Genomic DNA, 25,301 nt, shown 5'->3' with positions numbered 1-25,301 from the left:
AGTACTTGCAGTCTGTGGGTTCTAGTGCACAGGTTCAGTAGTTGTGGTGAACAAGTTTAGTTGTCCCATGATATGTGGCATCTTCTTGCATCAGGGATCAAACCTGTGTCGCGTGCATTGGCAGGTGGATTCTTAACGACTGCACCATCAGGGAAATCCCATATGTCTTAATTTTTTTTTTTTGGTTGTGCTGGGTCTTAGTTGTAGCATGTGGGATCTAGATCCCTGACTGGGGAATTGAACTGAGCCTCCTGCTGTGGTATCCAGGAGTCTTGGCCACTGAACCACCAGGAAAGTCCCTAAATGTATATCAGTACTGTTTGTGTTCTGTTCAGGGGCCTGTTAAAGCCAATCTTGTGAACTAATTCAGGTTTAGAGAATATCCTTCCCCCCAGGATATCTGCCTTTTAACTGGGAACTCCTGTAGGACAAAAAGTAATCCCAAAGGGATTAATCAAAATTTCAGGCACTAAGAAAATATTATTGAAAGGAGGGAATTAACAAACACCCTCTTCCAACAACACAAGAGAAGACTCTATACATGGACGTCACCAGATGGTCAACACCGAAATCAGATTGATTATATTCTTTGCAGCCAAAGATGGAGAAGCTCTATACAGTCACCAAAAACAAGACCAGGAGCTGACTGTGGCTCAGACCATGAACTCCTTATTGCCAAATTCAGACTTATATTGAAGAAAGTAGGGAAAACCACTAGACCATTCAGGTATGACCTAAATCAAATCCCTTATGATTATACAGTGGAAGTGAGAAATAGATTTAAGGGACTAGATCTGATAGATAGAGTGCCTGATGAACTATGGAATGAGGTTCGTGACATTGTACAGGAGACAGGGATCAAGACCATCCCCATGGAAAAGAAATGCAAAAAAGCAAAATGGCTGTCTAGGGAGGCCTTAAAATAGCTGTGAAAAGAAGAGAAGCGAAAAGCAAAGGAGAAAAGGAAACATAAGCATCTGAATGCAGAGTTCCAAAGAATAGCAAGAAGAGATAAGAAAGCCTTCTTCAGCGATCAATGCAAAGAAATAGAGGAAAACAACAGAATGGGAAAGACTAGGCATCTCTTCAAGAAAATCAGAGATACCAAAGGAACATTTCACGCAAAGATGGGCTCGATAAAGGACAGAAATGGTATGGACCTAACAGAAGCAGAAGATGTTAAGAAGAGATGGCAAGAATACACAGAAGAACTGTACAAAAAAGATCTTCACGACCCAGATAATCACAATGGTGTGATCACTGACCTAGAGCCAGACATCCTGGAATGTGAAGTCAAGTGGGCCTTAGAAGGCATCACTACGAACAAAGCTAGTGGAGGTGATGGAATTCCAGTTGAGCTATTCCAAATCCTGAAAGATGATGCTGTGAAAGTGCTGCACTCAATATGCCAGCAAATTTGGAAAACTCAGCAGTGGCCACAGGACTGGAAAAGGTCAGTTTTCATTCCAATCCCAAAGAAAGGCAATGCCAAAGAATGCTCAAACTACCGCACAATTGCACTCATCTCACACACTAGTAAAGTAATGCTCAAAATTCTCCAAGCCAGGCTTCAGCAGTATGTGAACCGTGAACTTCCTGATGTTCAAGCTGGTTTTAGAAAAGGAAGAGGAACCAGAGATCAAATTGCCAACATCCGCTGGATCATGGAAAAAGCAAGAGAGTTCCAGAAAAACATTTATTTCTGCTTTATTGACTATGCCAAAGCCTTTGACTGTGTGGATCACAATAAACTGTGGAAAATTCTGAAAGAGATGGGAATACCAGACCACCTGATCTGCCTCTTGAGAAATCTGTATGCAGGTCAGGAAGCAAGTTAGAACTGGACATGGAACAACAGACTGGTTCCAAATAGGAAAAGGATTTCGTCAAGGCTGTATATTGTCACCCTGTTTATTTAACTTATATGCAGAGTACATCATGAGAAACGATGGGCTGGAAGAAGCACAAGCTGGAATCAAGATTGCCGGGAGAAATATCAATAACTTCAGATATGCAGATGACACCACCCTTATGGCAGAAAGTGAAGAGGAACTCAAAAGCCTCTTGATGAAAGTGAAAGTGGAGAGTGAAAAAGTTGGCTTAAAGCTCAACATTCAGAAAACGAAGATCATGGCATCCGGTCCCACCACTTCATGGGAAATAGATGGGGCAACAGTGGAAACAGTGTCAGATTTTATTTTTATGGGCTCCAAAATCACTACAGATGGTGACTGCAGCCATGAAATTAAAAGACACTTACTCCTTGGAAGGAAAGTTATGACCAACCTAGATAGCATATTCAAAAGCAGAGACAGTACTTTGCCAACAAAGGTCCGTCTAGTCAAGGCTATGGTTTTTCCTGTGGTCATGTATGGATGTGAGAGTTGGACTGTGAAGAAGGCTGAGCACCGAAGAATTGATGCTTTTGAAGTGTGGTGTTGGAGAAGACTCTTGAGAGTCCCTTGGACTGCAAGGAGATCCAACCAGTCCATTCTGAAGGAGATGAGCCCTGGGATTTCTTTGGAAGCAATGATGCTAAAGCTGAAACTCCAGTACTTTGGCCACCTCATGCGAAGAGTTGACTCACTGGAAAAGACTCTGATGCTGGGAGGGATTGGGGGCAGGAGGAGAAGGGGACGACAGAGGATGAGATGGCTGGATGGCATCACTGACTCCATGGACGTGAGTCTGAGTGAACTCTGAGAGTTGGTGATGGACAGGGAGGCCTGGCATGCTGTGATTCATGGGTTCGCAAAGAGTCAGACACGATTGAGCAACTGATCTGATCTGGGAATTTTCACTATCATGCCTTAATGGGATTATAGGAAAGAAACTTCAAATGTACGAGATTTGCTTTAATGTTTTTGTTTTTTGATTCCTGCAACTTAATCTTTGCAGCAAACCTGTTAGGTAGATATTTTTATCCCTTTCACCAAATGAAGGAATCACTGAAAGTTTTAGTAATTTACCTAGAGTCATAAATCTGTTGAGAAGGCCTGTATTTAGTCACTCCCTCTCCCAGGTTATGACTCCTGGTCTAATCCTATTTTTACCATACAAGGGTAGGTTAGGCAACTTCTTACAGTTTGCACATAAATCTGGGTCATGGAGTTAACGGAGTAAGTTATCTTTCTTTTTTTTTTTAAAAAAAAAGGCTTACCAGGTTAGTTTTCTTTCTTTGGTGGGATCTATGCTCTCAACCTGGATTCTGCCAGAATCTATCATATTTGGTACCTCACCTTATCCTTTCCAACCATAAATGTGATTATGGGTAGGAAAAAAGTACTTTGAGCACTTTTAGTAGAATTATGATGCAACATACAACATGTTATCACTTATTTTACTACTGAGTCTACCAAAGCTTCCTGTATCCAGGGAGTGGATGTTATCAGGTTGACCCCTAAGAGTGCATTATTCATCTGTTTACTACTGTTTGCAAAAACAAAAGCTATTAGGTGATGGGCTGTCCCATATCAAATATCCTTGCAGGAGTCAGGTTTGCCTCTGATGAAAAATGCTTCTGCCCACCTTTTGTGTGTATGTGTGTGTGCTCAGTTGCTAAGTCCTGTCTGAGTCCTTACGACCCCATGGACTGTAAACCCACCAGGCTCCTCTGTCCATGGGATTCTCTAGGAAAGAATACTGGCGTGGGTTGCCATTCCCTCCTCTTAGGCAATCTTCCAACCCAAGGATAGAACCTGCATCTCCTGTGTCTCCAGCTTTGGTAGGCAGGTTCTTTACCACGAGTGCCACCCCCATCCTTTAGACCTCCTCAATACATATGATTTCTTTTGGGGTCGGAGGGACACTATTATGTTCCTCTCAATGTCAGACAAACTTCTTTGATAGCTTTGTGACCTTGGGCACATGCCTTAACCTCTCTGTTTCCTCAGTTGTAAAATGGATTGACTGACAGCTGTTTTGATGCTGAAAGCCTTTAATATGTTTGAAAACACCTAACAACAAAGTGAAGTCGACAGCAGGGATTTAAAGAGCGTTAATTTCCTTCCTTCTCCAGGTAAGGGCTCATTGAAAGATCAGTAAAATTTTGTGTAGATGTGTGAGGCGTGTTTTCCTTAGAAAGAAAATCCACAGTTTAACAGATTATCATGGAGGCCAGCGATGTTCCTGAAAAAGAATTGTAGATTCTCCTGCCTGCAACCGCCAAAGGGTGAATCTCTTTCTCAGGGGATCAGATTTTTTGTGAGTGTTTTTGTTCTCTGGGTACTCTTTCTTGTAGCCTGATAACAGAAGAGGATAACCAGGTGAGAGGCTTTCTTTCTCAAGGCAGGGTCCCTTTGAACTTTCCCTGAGGGCTCTGTGACTCCCCTTTGTGTTCCCTCCCATATGAGGGGGAGTGTGCCATCCAGAACTGGGAAGCCGGTTTAAGGTCGCTCAGCCTTTGAGGGTCGCTTCCTCCCCGAAAAACCAACTTTTGTGGGCTTCCTCAAGCTAAAGGGACTCTCTTCAGCTCCAGCTGTTAGTCAAAACCTCGTGGTGCAACCCTGGCCGCCAATCCCACCCTCCTAGGCCCCAATCCCCAGGCGGTGGGGGCGGGGAGGCCGCGCGCGCCGCTTCCGCTCCTCCACACCACCAGAGGGCGCTGCGGTCCCGCCCCTGCCTTCCCGGAGTGCTTCGCGCCGGGCCCCTTCCGCGTGGGTGAGTGAATGTGAGAGTCAGCGTCGCGCCGCGCGCGCCGAACGCCTCCGCCGCCCGGCGCTCTTATTTCGGCTGCGAGGGGCGAGCGCGCGCGTAAAGGCATAGAGACGGGCGTTGAGCTCTCGGGCTAGAGCGTCGCCGAGTCGGAGCCGGAGCCCGAGCCGCGCGCTGTGTCTCCGCTGCGTCCGCCGAGGCCCCCGAGTGTCAGGGACAAAAGCCGCCACCGCGCCGTCTACTCTCGTCGCCGGGGCTCATCCGTTGTCGCCGCCGCCCTGAGGAGAGTCTGCCGCCGTCTTCACCCGCAAGGATCCGAGAGCCATGTCGGCCAGCAGCCTCTTGGAGCAGGTACAGGCCCGGCCCGCATGCCTCGGCCATTGTGTGAGGCGAGAGGGAGCCTGACTAGGCCCGGACCCGCCGCCCCCAGTCGGGCCAAGGCGAGGCGGCGCCTCTCGCGGGCCAGGTTTCGAGCCTTTCAGGCCGGCCGCGCCCAGCGCCTCGCCCTCGGCCCGTTCTCCCCGCTCTTCCCCGGGCCTCGGAGCCCGCCGGCCGCGCCGCGTCCCTTCCTCTCAGCGGGCCTCGTTTTTCTCTTGTTTCCTTCCCCTTCCTTGAAGCCGTGACTCCCTCGCGATGTTTGTGGCGCGGCCCCGGCTCCTCTCCGCGGCCCCCTCCGGCTTCGCACTTCCCCCGCCTCCCATCTTCAGCCTTCCCCTCCACCCCCGTTCCTGACGCCGCTCCTCAGGCCTGCGCCTTTATTCCCTTCTGGGGCCCGGCTTTAATATGTCTTTCCTTTTCCGTTTCTTCCTCGGACGACTTGCCGCTCGGCGACGTTTCCTTCGCCTGCAGAGACCAAAAGGTCAAGGAAACAAAGGTGAGCCCGGCTCCGCCGGTGGCCCGGGGCGGGCGGGGGGACCCGGAGTGGGGGGCGGGGTCTCCGGGAAGCGCCCCGGGAAGAGGACCTTTCGGAAGCCGCTTAGTTTGCAGGTGCCTCACACACTTAAGTGTTTGACCCTTTCGGTGTGTTCCTGCAGCTGACGAACAGCTTTTTAGTGAACAAGGAGTAATTCATTAGAAGTGGGGGGTGGAATCGGTCTTGAAATGTTCCAGGTCCTTAGTTTCCTGTAGGTCTTAGGAGGCCTTTGTTTTTCATCCTCGTGGATCACACTCTGGAAGTACTCACATGTGGTGGGGGAGGGGAAGCGGGAGGGAATTGAAATCTAGAGGAGCCAATAAAATGACCTTTTTAGATCAACTTTCTGTGGATGGAGGGAGACATTTTCACTGACGAATTGTTGCTCAGCATTCACTCTCTTCTTTACCGTTCTGAAATACAAACTTAACTTGCTCTGTTTAGTAAGGTTTTTCTCTTGTTAGGAGGTAATTTGATTAATTTGGGAGGTAGATTGTACGATTGAGACACTCCTAATTGGATTTTTTTTTCCTCTAGTACAAAATGGATCTGTACATCAAAAGGATGGATTAAACGATGATGATTTTGAACCTTACTTGAGTCCACAGGCAAGGCCCGTGAGTAGTTAACCATTTACATGCTTGATCGTAGGATGTAGTATACGTTTATTTTTTGCTCTGCTCTATCAATAAATCTAATTTTCACTGGACGACTTTCTTAATACCAGTTAGCATGTTATAGAAAAAAAAGTTGCTACAGATGTTGTAGGCTGTTAAGATTCTCATCTTTATTGTCAGCAAACAATTCTCTGAGGCTAGTACTGATAACATTTTATAGTGTACTAACAGCAACACTTGTTTGAGTAGTTCTTCCTCCTTACCAAGAATCTAATAGTGCGAAACTTAAGAGTACTTTTCTGTGTTAAATATTTTCACCCCCAAAACATTTTTCACGTTGGTTTCTTTGGGGAGCTATAGAATTTACAAAATGGATTTAAAGTAATATAAGATAGTGTTTAGCACAAAGATAGATCAAGAATAATGGAATTCAGTTTTTGCAATGTAATTATCTTCTAATGTGAAGATGAGTTGCATGTAGGTTCATGTATGAACATGACCTGTGCACACAAAATGTTTTGACTTGGCAGTTTTTGTATTAGTATTTTGAATCCCAAAGACACAGCCCCAAAGTTGTATCTAATAAATATAACTCCTCAGACTAATTAGCCAAAAGGAAAATTGACAGTAACTCATTCGAAATATCCTAGAAGATAGAGAAGCTTATGGAACATTTATATAAATTCTGAACAGATGCTCTGTGGTGTATATAATAGTTTGAAATAACTTGACATGTTAGTGAGAGTGCATGTTTGGGCCTAATTCTTACGTAAAACTCTCTGATTCCTTATGTAAAAGTTTCTGCATTGAAAGTGTAGAAACCACTTAAGTGATTGGGGAAAAGTTTTTACAGAAGACAACCAGTTAATCAGGAAAAGTAGGGAAGGAAGTAGAGGAATGAACTATCACTGGGTTCCTGCTATTGAAGTAGTTTGCTTACATAATCATAACAGGGAGAGGGAGAGCATTTGGAAACATAATTCTAGGTAGTTCTTGTGAAACATTGTGTAATTCAGTTTTGAGCTCAGGGGCATGTGGGAACCTGCCAGATCAGGTGTAGGTATTCAGCTGTTATAATAGCATAACCTGTGATAATGAGTGCATTTGTTTTATTAAAAAGAAAGCTAAAACTTAAATGTCTTGAAAAACTTGGGGGGTGGTATATAAATTTTGGTTGAGAAGACATAATTTAAGAATCTTTGTAGTTTGTCAAGTATTTCATGTATTTTTTTAACCAATTTTTATCACATTATTTGAAATAATTCTTCAGGCTTAATCTATTAAGTGTAGACTGAATTTCTTATTTATAATGAATTTGGGGCTGTTAAAATTATAACACTATCTTTGAGACTTAGATTTTTTGTAAACTTGAGGGTATATGTCACATAGTTTTTTAAAAGAAAGTTTTAAATTGGTAGAGAAAAGCACCACTATTTAATTAAACTGCATTTGTTGAAAAATTTAATCTTCAAGAGATGTGTTTTTAGTGGCCAGGGAGAAGTACTCTTGGCTTTGATAATACAAACTAATACAGACCTAGCATATTAATAGTTATCAAGAACAACATTCCCTATTGATTAGTTAGTGGATTCTTAGATACCAGAGCTCTTTTGAAGTTAGGATAAAGCACTCTATTTTTGAGTTGAGCTGACTCTGCGTGTATAGAAACCAATTGTATGTATCTGTTACTTTGATTTAAGGGACTACTTTGTGAGTTGTAGGGTTTATTTAAAAAAAAAGTTAAAATACTGTCAGCACAGATGAAAGAATGTTTTTACAATGTAATGTTTTCTAATGTGAAGACTAGTTGGGTAAAACTTTTTCTGGTTGTTATTATCAAGGATGATTCCTTTTTAAAAGATATGGACTGTACCATGCCTTTAGAAATTAATTCCTGTTTTTAATGGAAAAGTTAAGTGTACATTTTAGCTACAGCCTTTACTTTTATAGATGAAACAGAACAAATAGCAATACTTGTTTAGTTTTGAATCCTCTGGAAGCCACTGTGCACTTTCTTTCCAGGTTATAATTTTTTTTTTCATTTTTTAAAATTTCAGGTTATGATTAAATAGTGGCATCTTCTGATGTTCTCAGATGGTCTGCCAGAAAGCTATATTATAAACTAGATGTATTGAACTTTTCTTTTTGGTTTATGGTTGGGTAATGGCTGCACAGATTTTGGGGAGAGAAATTGAAATTTCTAGTTCTTTTTGTTGTTTTATTTGTTATACAATGCAGTTTTAATAGGAAACTCTTTTGAATATTCTTCTGTTCTGCCAGTATTCCCATTCCTTCAGTCCAGAGAAAGTGGTTTTAATAAAGGTATCCTCAGAGAGCGGGCTTCCCAGGTAGCTCAGATGGTAAAGAACTCACCTGCAATGCAGGAGACCCTGGTTCCATTCCTGGGTCAGGAAGATCCCCTGGAGACGGGATAGGCTACCCACTCCAGTATTCTTGGGCTTCCCTGGTGGCTCAGCTAGTAAAGAATCCACCTGCAATGTGGGAGACCTGGGTTCTCCCTGGGTTGGGAAGATACCCTGGAGGAGGGTATGGCAACCTCCTCCAGTATTCTTGCTTGGAGAATCACCGTGGACAGACAAGCCTGGTGGGCTACAGTCCATGGGGTCTCAAAGAGTCAAAGACGACTGAGCAGCTAAGCACACATTCTTTCTCACAGAACAGGACTTGCACTTGGTGAGATGCTGGGTTTTCCCTTTTCTGAATTGAAGCACTAAAAGCTAAGGCCTGTGTTCACTGTATGTCAGTTTAGTTTTAAATGTTTAAACTTCAACGATTAAACCAAAATATCTTAGTCTATAAAAATACCAGCAAGTTTATGGGAAGAGACCATCTGAAAAAAAAAAAAACACTCATTTTTATGGTAATGGCTGAAATGTTTGTACTGTATGAATAATTCGGAGAGGAAATGTCCTGGTTGTTTTATTTATTTTTGTATTTAGTTCTAATTTGCCTTTTTTTTTTCCTTCCACAGAATAATGCATATACTGCCATGTCAGATTCCTACTTACCCAGTTACTACAGTCCCTCCATTGGCTTCTCCTATTCTTTGGGTGAAGCTGCTTGGTCTACTGGGGGTGACACAGCCATGCCCTATCTAACTTCTTACGGACAGCTCAGCAACGGAGAGCCTCACTTTCTACCAGATGCAATGTTTGGACAACCAGGAGCCCTGGGTAGCACTCCATTTCTTGGTCAGCATGGTTTTAATTTTTTTCCCAGTGGGATTGACTTCTCAGCTTGGGGAAATAACAGTTCTCAGGGACAGTCTACTCAGAGTTCTGGATATAGTAGCAATTATGCTTATGCACCTAGCTCCTTAGGTGGAGCCATGATTGATGGACAGTCAGCTTTTGCCAGTGAGACCCTCAATAAGGCTCCTGGCATGAATACTATAGACCAAGGGATGGCAGCACTGAAGTTGGGTAGCACAGAAGTTGCAAGCAATGTTCCAAAAGTTGTAGGCTCTGCTGTTGGTAGTGGGTCCATTACTAGTAACATCGTGGCTTCCAATAGTTTGCCTCCAGCTACTATTGCTCCACCAAAACCAGCATCTTGGGCTGATATTGCTAGCAAGCCTGCGAAACAGCAACCCAAGTTGAAGACCAAGAATGGCATTGCAGGGTCAAGTCTTCCACCACCCCCAATAAAGCATAACATGGATATTGGAACTTGGGATAACAAGGGTCCTGTGGCAAAAGCCCCCTCACAGGCTTTGGTTCAGAATATAGGTCAGCAGCCAACCCAAGGGTCTCCGCAGCCTGTAGGTCAGCAGGCTAACAATAGCCCACCAGTGGCTCAGGCATCAGTAGGGCAACAGACGCAGCCATTGCCTCCACCTCCACCACAGCCTGCTCAGCTCTCAGTGCAGCAGCAGGCAGCTCAGCCAACCCGCTGGGTAGCACCTCGGAACCGTGGCAGTGGGTTCGGTCATAATGGGGTGGATGGTAATGGAGTAGGACAGACTCAGGCTGGATCTGGATCTACTCCTTCAGAACCTCATCCGGTCTTGGAGAAGCTGCGGTCCATTAATAACTATAACCCCAAGGATTTTGACTGGAATCTGAAACACGGCCGGGTTTTCATCATTAAGAGCTACTCCGAGGACGATATCCACCGTTCCATTAAGTATAATATCTGGTGCAGCACAGAGCATGGTAACAAGAGACTGGATGCTGCTTATCGCTCCATGAACGGGAAAGGCCCCGTTTACTTACTTTTCAGTGTCAACGGCAGTGGACACTTCTGTGGTGTCGCAGAAATGAAATCTGCTGTGGACTACAACACATGTGCAGGTGTGTGGTCCCAGGACAAATGGAAGGGCCGTTTTGATGTCAGGTGGATTTTTGTGAAGGACGTTCCCAATAGCCAACTGCGACACATTCGCCTAGAGAACAACGAGAATAAACCAGTGACCAACTCCAGGGACACTCAGGAAGTGCCTCTGGAAAAAGCTAAGCAGGTGTTGAAAATCATAGCCAGCTACAAGCACACCACTTCCATTTTTGATGACTTCTCACACTATGAGAAACGCCAAGAGGAAGAAGAAAGTGTTAAAAAGGTAACCAACTTACCCTTCTTAAAACTTTTAAGGGAAGGAGAAGGAACTAGAGAGAACAGGAGAAGTATAATACTGAATCGTTAATAAAAGCTCTGTAAATAACACAAGTATCATTTAACAGTTCAAGTCTTTATGGGAGGCTAATTGGTCTTATTATTTGAACCTTAGTGTGAAAGAGTGTGGGAACATTAATAGGGGACAGAAATGTGGGCTTAAGTTAAAGGAAAGCAGAAACCATAGAGAAACTGACTATGCAGGAACAGGTGAAGAGTGAGTCTGAAAAGTACACAAAGGGAGTAATTGAAGTGAAAGAAACAGAACTGAAAGTAGGAAAAGATTGAGGCTGTAATGTGGCAGAGAAAAAGATAAAAATTCTGTTGCAGGTTTTGGCCTAGCTGGGTACTTGGTTATTTTCAAGAGTCACCAAGCCCTGACATTTCTGCCTGCCTGCTGACAACTGACAGTGTTAAGGAGGATGTTTTTCAGAACTTTCTTCCTTGTTCCTATCTTTTGTAGTGTTCTGCTTAATCATTTTTTTTTTCAAGATATTTTTCCCATTAGAAAAGTTTGTTTATTGTATAAAACTTGAAAAACAGATGGTCGGAAAAAGCTGGCCTCTTGCTCTTAACATTTTGCTGTATTCCTAAAGATCCACTTTCTTGTTTCTCTGTAACAGGTGGTTATCTTGGACAGAGTGATGGGGAATAGGTCTGTACTAAAAGGTTGAATATATTTGAAAGAGTTGGTCCTGTGCACTGAGTGTGTAAGGACCGTAAACAAATGATAAAATACTGGTCAGGGCAGATCATGTATTATCCAGAACTTAAACATATTTAAATGTAGAAAGTAGGTGAAAAGATAATGGCGAGGAGATAATACTTTAAAAATTTTTTCATTAATGATAGAATCCTGAGTGGTTAGTTTCAAATGTAAAATAAACAAAACCTAACAGTTATGTGGAGAAGGCAGTGGCACCCCACTCCTGTACTCTTGCCTGAAAAATCGCATGGATGGAGGAGCCTGGTGGGCTGCCGTCCATAGGGTCGCACAGAGTTGGACACGACTGAAGCAGCTTAGCAGCAGCAACAGTTATATAAATATATTCTGCTTGAATTGGTCATTAATTCATAGGGATCTTCTGTACTTGATCTAGGACCTGAGGCACTTCTTTTGCTTCTGTAAAGGAGGACTGCTCAAAGGAATAACTTTGCTCAGGTAGATTCTCTACCTCCATAATACAGAATCAGAGGTCTGTAGTTGCCTAAAACAGGATGGTTGACTTTTATCTTCCTGTATGTACAGACAAATAAGAAATAAAGATATACTTGTCAGTGATGCTCAAAGTATTGTGGAGATAGAGCCAGATTACTGAAAAGTTGGCTGTCAGAAAAAACTTGCTCCTTTCCTAGAGTTTTAATAATTTAACTTAAAATTCTCCATAATCTTGTAGAAAAAAGATAGTTGATTATTTTTGCCAAACTTGTGAAAGGCTCTAAGTATGTCTGTACAGGCTTCTCTTTCTGGAGGAACAAGAGAGGAGACTGTGGCTTTTGGGGCATCATGTAATGGCGGAGCAGATTATTAATGTGTGTGAGGGGCATCCAGGTGCTTGATTTAATCGCTTGCAACATGCATAGTGTCATATATTAAGAACCTACTTGCTTTCATCTGCAAAGTTCTGTTCTACATTTTGTGGTTTTAAAAGTAAGAAGGCAAAGACAGGACTATTTTTTGGAATGTACAGCATAACTGTTAAGATCATTCTGTGTATATTAGAACTAGTGGGGAAGCTGTTTAAAATTGAAGTAGCAAGTTTGAGGATTGTTAACTTATGTTCAGTCTTTATCAAGTATTAAATTCACTTGAGTGGTTCAGTGAATGATAAAACTTCATAAGAAGGTGTAAGATACATTGACCAGCCTTGCATTTTCAAAGAGTGAGTGTAGTAATCAAGCTAGGGTCTTTGTTAAGGTAACTGATGGATCTTCCATAAAGACTTTTGATGAATGAGTATCCTAATTGTTCTCAGGTGAACTAATCACCAAAAATAAAAATAAAAGCTATTATACTTGTGTCAGATTACTTTTTAGTTTACTTTCTGTAAGAAAAACTTGCTGAGGTTTCAGGAAGGTCCCTATGATTGCTTCCAAATCCAGTTACGCTTTCAGTCAGTATTGCCTTACTCCTGTGTTGCCCACTGTTATTCTTTAACATGCTTACATAACTGACTGTAAACTGTACTTTTTAGTTTGTTAGGCTTCCAAGATAAAATAAGTTTCATGAGAATGGGACTGATAGCTCATTGAAGCAGTAAACTCCCTTAAGTGGGGTGTTTGTTTGTCTGCCTTGGTATTATTTACAAGATTGCAAAAGATCTTTTGACCAAATGGTAACTCAGTCAGTAGGGAAATACTTAATACTTCATCCTGAAAATGATGTCACAGCTGTTCTAAAGTTCCGTGATTGGGCATGTTTCTTGGCAGAACACAGTGAAGCAGAACTACACCCATTTTTGCCTTGTTCTGTCACATGATCTAATTCAATATCATAAAACCTTTTCAAGATCTATCTGGCTCGAATCTCTTAGCTTGATGCTTCCAGCAAATTTGAGTGACTTCGATATGTGGTTTACTTTGTTGCTCGGATACTGTTTTGTAAACTCTTTCTGCATTTGTTTAGAACTTGACCCTAATTGTTAAATATTTCTTCTGTGACATCACTTTTGAAGGCTTCATAGTATTCTATCAAAGATTTATTATAATTCTCCAGTCCCTGTTGAGTATGTCAGCTTCTTTATACTTTTTTCCCGGCTAAAATGTTGTAAACATGTTGTAAACATGCAAGGGGGCTTCCCTGATAGCTCAGTTGGTAAAGAATCCGCCTACAATGCCGGAAACCCTGGTTCAATTCCTGGGTCTGGAAGATCCTCTGGAGAAGGGATAGGCTACCCATTCCATTATTCTTGGGCTTCCCATGTGGCTCAGCTGGTAAAGAATCTGCCTGCAATATGGGAAACCTGGGTTCGAGCCCTGGGTTGGGAAGATCCCCTGGAGAAGGGAAAGGCTACCTACCACTTCAGTATTCTGAACTGGAGAATTCCATGGACTTTATGGTCCATGGGGTCACAAAGAGTCAGACATGACTGAGTGGCTTTCACTCACTCACTGTAACATTCTAAGATATAAATATTGATTCACACCTATCCTTAAGTGCTGGGTCAAAGTATATGCTTTTTGAAGATCTTGGCTGTGCTATACATTGCCATGAGCCTTTTTCTTAAAATTTTTTTTGTTGAGAGAGCTCTGTCAGATATTCAAAAGGCAGCGACAGTCAATTTTTCCCTTTATCTCAACTTTGGAGTAGGCTGGAATAGAGGGAGAGTTACTCCTTGCATTAGTGATGACTTTGTTTATAAACCTCATAAAATAGTTGGCTTGGTTTTATCTTTCTAGCCTTTTAACTTTAGGCAAAAATAAGAGAGGCCTTTTTGGTGGCTCAGTGGTAAAGAATCCACCTGTCAATGCAGGAGATGTGGGTTTGAACCCTGGGTGGAGAAGATTCCCTTGTAGAAGGGAATGGCAGCTCACTCCAGCATTCTTGCGTAGGAAATCCCATGGACAGAAGAGCCTGGTGGGCTACAGTCCGTGGGGTCACAAAGAGTCGGACATGACTTAGCGACTAAACAATAACAACAAATATGATAGTTTAGTAGAGGGGACTAAGGGCTGTGTAATTCTCTTAAAGCCTAGCCCAACATTAGACTCAGCCAGATACCTGGGTAAGGGTTTATCCAGTTGTTTAACTGGAAAGCTCAGTGGAATTTAGGAGAGACAAATCTAGAGAAAATGTGATTATAATGACAACAGCTTAAGGTTTAAAAAAAATTTTTTTTAATATTAAAAAATTCCATTACTAGTAAGTGAGAATAGTAGGATTTCTTTACCTCTAGGATTCAAATTTTCAAGCAGAGGACTTAAAAATGGAGACTTAATTGTGTTTGGATGTAATGAAAATTTATTATGGTGTGTAAGAATTGAGATGAAGTTATTTATCTTTTCTTTGAACAATTTTACAATGTGTTAGACTTTACAGAAAAATCAGAGGAGTCTTGTCAGGGAGCCTTACATTAGTGACACATAACAGTACAAAATGGAAAGTGTTTTCTCAAGGTATGCACAGGGTGCCAGTTTGAAAGCTTGAAGATTGCCTAACCCAGTTTGGGGTGTGGGTTGATTGATCATAGAAGAATCTTTGAAGAAGTGATCTCTGATCTGCGCCTTAAAAGATACGTAGAGGATAGCCAGAGATGTTTTGAAAAGAGTGAACATAGTTTCAGAACAGCTCAAATCTGTATAGATAATTTGGAATAGGAATTCTTGTATAGTTCAAGAAGAAGTCTAATTGGAGATTGTCAGATGTGTTTCTCGTAAGGAAGTTTGGAGATCAGTTGAGGAAAAGGGAGTTGATTTGCATTTAGTTGGATGTAGAAGGAATCTATTGAGATGGATACAAAGTTGGCTTAAAAAAACAGGTATGAAGGGTAGGGTCTAATTTGAATCAGGTTGGAAGAGGTCCCTGATGTAACCTTCACATGAAAGGCAGTGGGAAACTTGTAGAAGTAAAGGTGGACCTGTACTATTACTGTATGTATACAGCTCACTTCTTCCCACAGTGTGTTTTAGACATGCTTTCTTATATCTTATTTCTCATCATAGTGTTTAGCTTGGTAGAGGTGATTTAGAAGGGGAATATAACTTTTTAAAAACTCTGGTAGGTTTATTCTTCATGTCAGTGACAGCACTAGAATCAATGGATAGAGGTTATAGGGAGGAAAATTTTTGTAAATAAAAGAGAGAACTTTTCTAAAAATGGAGTCTTAGTCACAGGAAGGTTTGAAGAAGAGACCCAAAGGACTTTTATTAGATAAATTGTAAAGAAGATTCACATATGGGGTAGTTTAGATCAGAGAAATTGAGGGTTAAGAGAGGGTTCTCTCTCTCTCCCCAGTGGCTTACTCCTGTCCGACTCTTGCAATCCCATGGACTAGCCTGCCAGGCGGCTCCTCTCCAGGCAAGAATACTGGAGTGGGTTGCCATTTCCTTCTCCAGGAAGAGAGAGTTAGGTGGCTTGATAACATTTGAGGTTCATGGAGAGGAATTGATGATACAAAAGAGGTCTTTTTTGGAAGACCTTATTTTTGTTTGTGTTCTATAATTTCTGACTTAAATACTTACTACATATAAAATATAAAAAAGGGCTTGAGGCTAGAAGAAGATAGATGACAGAAAGGATTTGTGAATTCTCAGTGGATCTTAGTATAGATTAGGTGTCTGGGTAGTTATTAATATATTTATTGTGTGTTAATGAAAAGCTTATCTAAAATGTAATAAAGACTTAGTAAAGAAACACAGAGGTGATTACCACATAATTGTTTCCTTTTTAAAGAAAAAAAAAAAAAATCTAGGTTTACTGTAGTGTTGGCACAAGTAATATTTCTCTTTATAAGGAAGTTGTTTTGTTTTTTTTCTTTCAGCTCTCATTTTCCCCCCTCACCCTTTAACTTGGACATTCAGTTCTTTGTTTACAAATATTGACTTCATTTTCAATTTCAGAAAAAAATTTAAAATATCGAAGTTTTGGTGATAAAAAAATCAGAAAGGAAAAAGCCATCACTTTAGCTACATGTATTGTTTTATTAAATCTTTAAAAAATAAATAACCAGGGAGTATTATTCTTTCCATTTAACAATATCCCACTCCTGTTTTTTTAAATTACTTCTTCAGAACTAGTGAGTGGGCATCCTGTTTTAATCAGGATGGCAAACTTGAATGTTTTGTAAAATTCTAAGGCAGTCTATGTTTTCTGTCTTGCAGATAAATTTATTTATCTTTTTGCTAATAGGATTGAGGGAATTCTATTTGTATTACTCACCTTCCTTGCTTTGTGGATAGATGAAATGCCTCTCTGTAGCCTTCTTAAAGGAGGACCAAAAGAGGATAGGTGACGCTGAATTTGGAACTTTTTGAAGCATGCCCTTTGTTTGTATCCCTTTCAACAAATGTGTTTGTGTTAATTGCTGGGATAGAACAGATAAACAAGGCACCATCTTTGTCTTAGGACCAAATAGTGTTGTTAAGTGGACAACAAAATGGATAAAATATGAGATAAGAGCTGTAACAGAGGGATGAAGAAATAGTTTGGCTTTCTGGAGAAGTGGTAAGTTTGGGGAAATTAAGAAAGGCTTCATGGAGGAAACAGCATTTGGTCTGTATCAAATAGAATGAGTAAGGGGATAATAAGCACTTAATGATAGCACAGTGCTTGGAACTTGTTGCACATAAAAGTTTAGCTTTCCCATCTAGTATATCATTCTCATTTTAGATGAGGAAGCAGGCTCAAAGAGGTTCTGTATAGAGATCTCATAGGTACAAGTGGTGGAGTTGGTATTTCAGTGTCCAAGTCCAATAATGTGCTTGAGCTTGCTCATTGTGAGGCAGCTGTTTAGGTTTCAAGAATTTTAGCAAGCCAGTTAAACACAATCATTAAACAAATTATATGAATTTAAAAATTAAATACATTGTATTAATAGGTGTTTTAGATTTCTATTTCTTTAATTACATTATAAACTACAATTTGAAATGTAAATTAAACTACATAAATTTAGAATACTGTTATTACCATTAAACCATAATATTTAAATTAATCAATCTTGAAGTTATGTCTGTATCAGTATAATACACTGCAATTGCATGTCTCTTAGCCCTATAGATAGCCCATTTTTAGTTTGAGGTCAGCTATGTTATTGACACTACAGAAATTGGCAAATGCTGTATACAAATCAGGGCTTGATTTTTGTTGATTGTCTAGACTTAAAAGTGATAGAGAAAATATTAATGCAGATTTGCCGTGAGGCATTCAGGATCAAACCCATGTTCCCTGCAGTGAAAGTGCGGGGTCCTAACCACTGGACTACCAGGGAGCTCCCTTAATGCAGATTAAATACACTTATGTCTCTATCCTAACATATTTTGAATAACACAAAATTTGAGGAATTAGTCTTCCACAATTTGACAGTCATTATCCAGTTTAGCAAGGTAGTTCAGATTGATGAGCCAGTGAATGAAGTCTTGACATACGTCTTCATTTCAGTTGTCTTAAGTCAGTAATGGGCACTAACTTTGTTAGGCACTTTCATAGTTTACTTTAATTCCTGCACCAACTCTCAGAGACAAAATTTATAGGTAGGAAATTGGAAACTCAGGTTAGCAATGCAACTAAAATCATCTGTTAAATGAATAGAGAGAGGTAGAGGTGACTCAGAGGCCAAGTGAGAGTTTTTTACAATAGTTGGGAGAAAGACACTGAGAGCCTGAATCAAGATAGGGGGAATGGGGAAATGTGATAGAAACATTTGCTGATAGTTATTTAAAAAAAAAAAAAACTTAGTACTATGAGCAGCAGATTAGGGTTTGGAGATATGTTGGCTTTTGGAAATAGAATTAGGGGTACCTGTAGTACAATCAGTTGATGGTAGGATCTTGGGCTCACGAGAGAGGTCTGCTGATAGAAATTTGGAAGTTTTCAGCCCTCAGTGTAGGTAAAGTCATGGATGAGTTTAAGATTCTTTAAGAATATTGGTAATGGCCGAAATTATAAGTTCTATAGTATCTATAGTATGCAGCTGTCCTGAATACATATTTTTATGTATGTTTTCATCTAATTCTATCATTGTGGTGTAGGTACAACTTACCTCAGTTTTACAGATGAAGACTAGAGAACTCTGAAGAGTAAATACCTCTGCACAGTTACCCAAACTAAGAAAGCAGAGCTGATGTTCTACTTATTGTGGTTCCAGAGCCAATGTGCAGTGAGAGAAGAGGGCCAAAGAAAGAACCCCCAGCAGTAACACAATTTAAAGGATGAATTAAAGAGGGAGCAAGTGAGAGAGATTGAGAGGGAGTAGTTTGAGTTTTAAAGAGAACCAGGAAAGGGCTATATCTTGAGTAGAATTTCAAACAGTGGGGTATAATCAACTTATTCAGAGACTGCAGAGAGGTAGCAGATGACTGCAAATGCCAGCAACTATCTGAATAAAAGTAACATGGGAGTGCTTGGTTAAGGGTTTGAAGGTTTTGTCCTCCACACATTATTCAACAGACTCTGCATTTGTTGTTTCTGTAGTTTTCTAACCCTTCCCAACCTGCAAAGTTTTCCAAGCTGTCTATTCCAACTAAGTCTTAAAGAGATTTAATGAAGTAAGACCAGCTTCTGTTTAGTTAGTGTTGGCTGTTTTGGTGAATTAGACCATATAACAGTTTCTGAAATACAATTGAGTATTGAAAATGTCAGTATTATGGTTCTTTTTTCTTTTTTATATTTATTTATGCACCGGGTCTTGGTTGGTTGTGTGGTGGGCTTTTTCTAGTTGCAGTGGGCGGGGGCTGCTCTCTAGTTGCGGTGCGATGGCTTCTCATTGCGGTGGCTTCTCTTGTTGCAGAGCACAGGGTCTAGGTGCTTGGGCTTCAGTAGTTGCTGCCCTAGGCCCTATATAGTCGTGGCGCACAAGGCTTAGTTGCTCTGAGGCATGGGGAATCTTCCCGGACCAGGGATGGAACCTGTGTCCCCTGCATTGGCAGGTGGGTTCTTCTGCACTGTACCACTAGGGAAGTCCAGTATTCTGTTTTTGATAGGGGTAAAGATTGATCTAGAGGGGGCCATTTTTCCAGACCTGAATAGTTTGGGACAAGGAGTGGTTAACAATTTTAGAATCATTTACTATTTGTATTTACTCTGAGTAGTATAAACCAAGAATGACTGAGATGTGAACCATTTTGCTTATCTACCAGAAGTAAAGATTAGTCCTATAAGTTTTCAGACTTTTTAACATTGCAATTTTTTTTTTCTGCTCCAAACACTTGCTCAGAACCCCATGAATGGCTAATTTCACATGTGTCCTGTGCTCAGTTGCCTCATTTGTGTCTGACTCTTTGCAATCCTATGGGCTCCTCTGTCCCTGGGCATTCTCCAGGCAAGAATCCTGGAGTGGGTTGTCATGCCCTCCTCTAGGAGTCTTCCCAACCCAGGGATTGAACCCAGGTCACCGGCTTTACAGGAGGATTCTTACATGCTCAGTGTTTTTTTTCCCCTCTGGGTGATCTTCAAAGTACCTCCTCTGTGAAGCAGAATTGGGAACCCACTATGGGACAGGAATTTTTTTGTAATGAATGAATCGCTGCAAGGAGGTGGAATTGGGAGTTGGGGTGATCTGCTTTGAAACTGAAGAACCGAAAGGAATCTGCTGCTTCAACATCTCATCTAGGTGTATTGGTTATTTAGCCTTGGAGGAAGGGAGAGATTAAGAAAACATCTCACAGAAGCTGGGGATGCTACAGCATTGGCTTTGACTGTCTTAAAGAACTTATGATAAGGACTGACACCTGCACTAGTTAGGAGTTTATTGTAGAGGAGAAAAAGCTCTGTTACCTGAATTAGGGAAAGCAAATGTGATCTCTTCACCGTTGAATTCTGCAAGCCTGCAGGAGCTGACAGCTAGCTCAGTAAATATTGCCCTAATACTTTTCATCCCTTGCTGAATAAACAATCCCTAATTGAACTAATTTAACTCCAGTTAACCCTAGGGAGGAGATAACAGATAAAGTAGTATAAGATGGTGTGTATTGGAGGAGGTGTCTTAGATGAAACAGTATAGGATCAGTTCAGTTCAGTCGCTCAGTCGTGTCCGACTCTCTGCGAACCCATGAATCGCAGCACGCCAGGCCTCCCTTTTCATCACCAACTCTCAGAGTTCACTCAGACTCACATCCATCGAGTCAGTGATGCCATCCAGCCATCTCATCCTCTGTCGTCCCCTTCTCCTCCTGCCCCCAATCCCTCCCAGCATCAGAGTCTTTTCCAATGAGTCAACTCTTCGCATGAGGTGGCCAAAGTACTGGAGTTTCAGCTTTAGCATCATTCCTTCCAAAGAAATCCCAGGGCTCATCTCCTTCAGAATGGACTGGTTGGATCTCCTTGCAGTCCAAGGGACTCTCAAGAGTCTTCTCCAACACCACAGTTCAAAAGCATCAATTCTTCGGTGCTCAGCCTTCTTCACAGTCCAACTCTCACATCCATACATGACCCCAGGAAAAACCATAGCCTTGACGAGACGAACCTTTGTTGGCAAAGTAATGTCTCTGCTTTTGAATATGCTATCTAGGTTGGTCATAACTTTCCTTCCAAGGAGTAAGTGTCTTTTAATTTCATGGCTGCAGTCACCATCTATAGTGATTTTGGAGCCCAAAAAGATAAAGTCTGACACTGTTTCCACTGTTTCCCCATCTATTTATTTCCCATGAAGTGGTGGGACCGGATGCCATGATCTTCGTTTTCTGAATGTTGAGCTTTAAGCCAACTTTTTCACTCTGCACTTTCATCAAGAGGCTTTTGAGTTCCTCTTCACTTTTTGCCATAAGGGTGGTGTCATCTGCATATCTGAGGTTATTGATATTTCTCCTGGCAGTCTTGATTCCAGTTTGTGTTTCTTCCAGTCCAGCATTTCTCATGATGTACTCTGCATATAAGTTAAATAAACAGGGTGACAATATACAGCCTTGACGTACTCCTTTTCCTATTTGGAACCAGTCTGTTGTTCCATGTCCAGTTCTAACTTGCTTCCTGACCTGCATACAGGTTTCTCAAGAGGCAGATCAGGTGGTCTGGTATTCCCATCTCTTTCAGAATTTTCCACAGTTTATTGTGATCCACACAGTCAAAGGCTTTGGCATAGTCAATAAAGCAGAAATAGATGTTTTTCTGGAACTCTCTTGCTTTTTCCATGATCCAGCAGATGTTGGCAATTTGATCTCTGGTTCCTCTTCCTTTTCTAAAACCAGCTTGAACATCAGGAAGTTCACGGTTCACATATTGCTGAAGCCTGGCTTGGAGAATTTTGAGCATTATTTTACTAGCGTGTGAGATCTCAGAGTGCAATTGTGCGGTAGTTTGAGCATTCTTTGGCATTGCCTTTCTTTGGGATTGGAATGAAAACTGACCTTTTCCAGTCCTGTGGCCACTGCTGAGTTTTCCAAATTTGCTGGCATATTGAGTGCAGCACTTTCACAGCATCATCTTTCAGGATTTGGAATAGCTCAACTGGAATTCCATCACCTCCACTAGCTTTGTTCATGCTTTCTAAGGCCCACTTGACTTCACATTCCAGGATGTCTGGCTCTAGGTCAGTGATCACACCATTGTGATTATCTGGGTCGTGAAGATCTTTTTTGTACAGTTCTTCTGTGTATTCTTGCCATCTCTTCTTAATATCTTCTGCTTCTGTTAGGTCCATACCATTTCTGTCCTTTATCGAGCCCATCTTTGCATGAAATGTTCCTTTGGTATCTCTGATTTTCTTGAAGAGATGCCTAGTCTTTCCCATTCTGTTGTTTTCCTCTATTTCTTTGCATTGATCGCTGGATAGTGTGTATTAAAGTGCTAATTTTACAGTATGAAACTAAGTACAGAAGAAAAGAATAGCAAGACCAGGGTCGTCATTTTTATGGAAGACGAGTTGAGTTGGGTCTGGAAGGACATGTATATAGAAAAAGAATGTGGAAAGAAAGATGAAGGAAGAAAATGGCTAAGTCTTCAAGTTTCAGCTGTTGAATGTGGGGGGCAGGGAAGGGAAGAAGCAGGCAGTTGCTCTTTCCAACTCTTGCATTTACTGCTGTTGTAATACCTGTTGGTTCTTATGAAACAAGATATTTAATACTCTGCTACATGTGTCAAAGCTGAAAATTTTGGACAGATAACTTGTGTAAAACATGAAGTCATTTATAAAGGGTAGACATATATAAGCTTTTGTCTTCATGTGGACCTTTTTGGCAGTTGGTGTGGATAGCATACTGAGTTTTTAATTTGTGTTAAATTTGCTGTGTGCCAATTTTATATTAACATTTGTACATTTCCCATTGCATTTGTTTTTCATTGAAAATATAACCTAATTATAAAAAAAAGTAGCAAATGAAAGCTGACCCATAGTTCCTCTGCTCTGACAAAACCACTCATCATTTTGGCTGATTTTCCTACACAGTTCAGTGGTTTATGTAGTTATCATATTCTATATACTATCTAATCCTGCTTTTTCCCCCTTAACACCTCAGGTATTTACCCATATTTAGCCATTTTTTTGCACGTTTATATAAGGCACTTTCCATATGTTATTGCAGATGCCTTGTAACAATCCTGTAGAATAGTTAAGATTATGTTTTGTTTTGTTTTGTTTTGTTTTGTTTTGTTATTTAGCCCCACTGTGAAGCTCAGGGAGGGGAGGGGATCCTGACTGGGGATCCCACCACCAGGGATGAAACCTGGGCGCCATGCAATGGAAGCAGAGTCCTCTTAACCATTGGATGCTGGGGAATCCCCAAGATTATTTTCATTTTACAATTAGGGAATTGAGATTCAAAAAGGAATAACTTTCTTAAGAGACTGGCTAGGTTGTAAAAGAGCTTGAATTTGTTTTGCTCCAAAGCTTTTTGTTCTTTGGTCTTGCTGAATCTTCACATTTATCATTTAAAGTAAAGTAGCTAACAGCAATGATCTATTATCTCTTGATACCTATAGCCAGTCACCTCTTTGTTGCTTATATGAGGAGAGCATAATTAAATGAAACTTAAACATTTATTTAAGCACTTAGGTTTAAAACTTCCCTCATCACAAGCATAAAAATGGAGCAAATTGTGTCTCCCTAACCTTGTGAGAGTTGTTGCTAATGACAGACAGCAAGAGTAAGGGAGAACATAAATGGTTCTTTGGGTTTTTTTTTTTTGTTTTTTTTTTTTAAGTTTTTAGAAATTTTATTTACTGTTTATCTTTGGCTGTTGCTGTGTGTAGCCTTTCTCTAGTTGTACGCAGGTTTCCTGCAGACATAGGCTCTAGAGTGCCAGTTCAGTAGTTGTGGCACACGGGCTTAGTTGCTCTGGGATCAAACCCACCTCCCCTGCATTGGCAGGCAGATTCTTAACCACTGGACCACCAACCAGGAAGTCCTACAAGTTACCATTTGAGAGTACCTACATGACAGATTCTTGTCCTTCCTCTCCTACTAAGTGAGCACCTTTGAAGCTGAGGCTTTGGAATCTGCATTTTCTCAGCTCCATAGTTGATTCCCTTGTATTTAAATTATGAATGTTTAAATTATGAATTAGGCAGTTTTTTGTGTGTCCCCCACCTCAAATTCCTCATGCTTATTTTTCCTGGAAGTTTCTTCCTTTGGCCTAAAGTTTTCCCGGTCTCTGCCTGCTAGTCTCAAGACTTGATGTTTGGAAACAATGTCAGAAGTCATATGTGTCTGGTAAGCCTGGCTGTATACCTTTTTATACTGTGGCCTACCTTGAGGCTGAAAGGGTCTTTTGAGTAGTATTTTTCATCAGCTATCAATATTATGAGCCTCCAGTGAATTGCCTGTAATTTTTCATTAAAAGGTGGCAGTGTAACTGAATATGCTGCGTGTAACTTCATGCTGTAATCTACTCCTCAGAGACATTATGGCTACTTCTAAGAGGCTTTAATGTTTTTAAGTTTTACCTTATTTTATTGTATCTTCCTTTTTATGAGCACCTTAATTGTTTAGAGTTGTTAGATAATTTAAAGGAATATTTAGTGGCCACTATCCATCCTGAAGTTGTCCAAAGATGTTAACTGATTTTTAAAGGTAATTAGTTTTGGAGGGTTATGGGAAGGGATTCTGTGAAGTATATTATGTATGAAGGGCTTTTTAAAAAACTTAGGTATTTATATATTGTTCATTAGGTTGGTATTATTGATTGACCATGAATCACAGAGTCTGGTTTTGTTAACATAGTAGTGAAAAGCCTAGGAACCTTCTCTGCCTCTTAGTGATTTGAGCAAGTAAACCTTTTGAGCCTTAGTATTTTATGAAAATAGGGGGAGAATCTTACTGAGTTGTTAGGATTAAATATATATATATATATATGACTGAAGTATTTGCCTACAGGTCTTTTATTGATATTATCCATAATCTCAGGCATATAAATATATATATACACACATAAATACACATATATTTGTGTTTATTTTGGGTCAAACATCAAATTCTTCAGTAACTTTTGATATGGTACTTAATAATGTTGCTGGGTCCCCATTCTTGGAACAGACTGAGGAGGGCACACTACTGAAAGAGATCAGTTAAAAGGAGTCTGTAGCAAAGTTCTATTGAGAGATCACAGTAGCTTGGACTAGAGAGGTATTCATGGAGGTGTCGAGGATGGTTCCACTGGAAATTTTTGAAGGTCGAACTGGAGGCTGCATCATTTATCAAATAGCTGGGAAGCATGTTCAGTGATTGCTTCATTTTCTGAACTTACTGTCAAATGCTGGGAGCTGGGGGGTTTGACTGACAAACTATTAAAAAACCTTATTTGTTAAATTGTATTCTGAAGTGTTTTCAGAAATTGATTTTATTGTAAAATTAGTTTTTGTTCAAATGTATTTCTTATTGGAGAGCCAGTTATTTTTGAAG

The 25,301-nt window shown here is 40.8% G+C and overlaps 1 protein-coding gene across 1 annotated transcript in view; it reads left to right on the top strand.

The window, feature by feature from the left end:
* Positions 1-4,615: 4,615 nt before the first annotated feature.
* The window catches only part of YTHDF2 (YTH N6-methyladenosine RNA binding protein 2), a 30,237-nt gene continuing 9,551 nt past the window's right edge, over positions 4,616-25,301 (top strand). Inside the window, exons 1-4 of the mRNA XM_006049494.4 lie at positions 4,616-5,004; positions 5,503-5,527; positions 6,104-6,183; positions 9,176-10,762. Coding sequence (XP_006049556.2) covers positions 4,978-5,004; positions 5,503-5,527; positions 6,104-6,183; positions 9,176-10,762 — 1,719 coding nt within the window. The 5' untranslated portion in view covers positions 4,616-4,977. The remainder of the gene's footprint in view (positions 5,005-5,502; positions 5,528-6,103; positions 6,184-9,175; positions 10,763-25,301) is intronic.

The sequence above is a fragment of the Bubalus bubalis genome, chromosome 2 (assembly GCF_019923935.1).
Source record: "Bubalus bubalis isolate 160015118507 breed Murrah chromosome 2, NDDB_SH_1, whole genome shotgun sequence".
Taxonomy (NCBI): Eukaryota; Metazoa; Chordata; class Mammalia; order Artiodactyla; family Bovidae; genus Bubalus; species Bubalus bubalis.
This window is presented reverse-complemented; position numbering and strand designations above follow the sequence as displayed.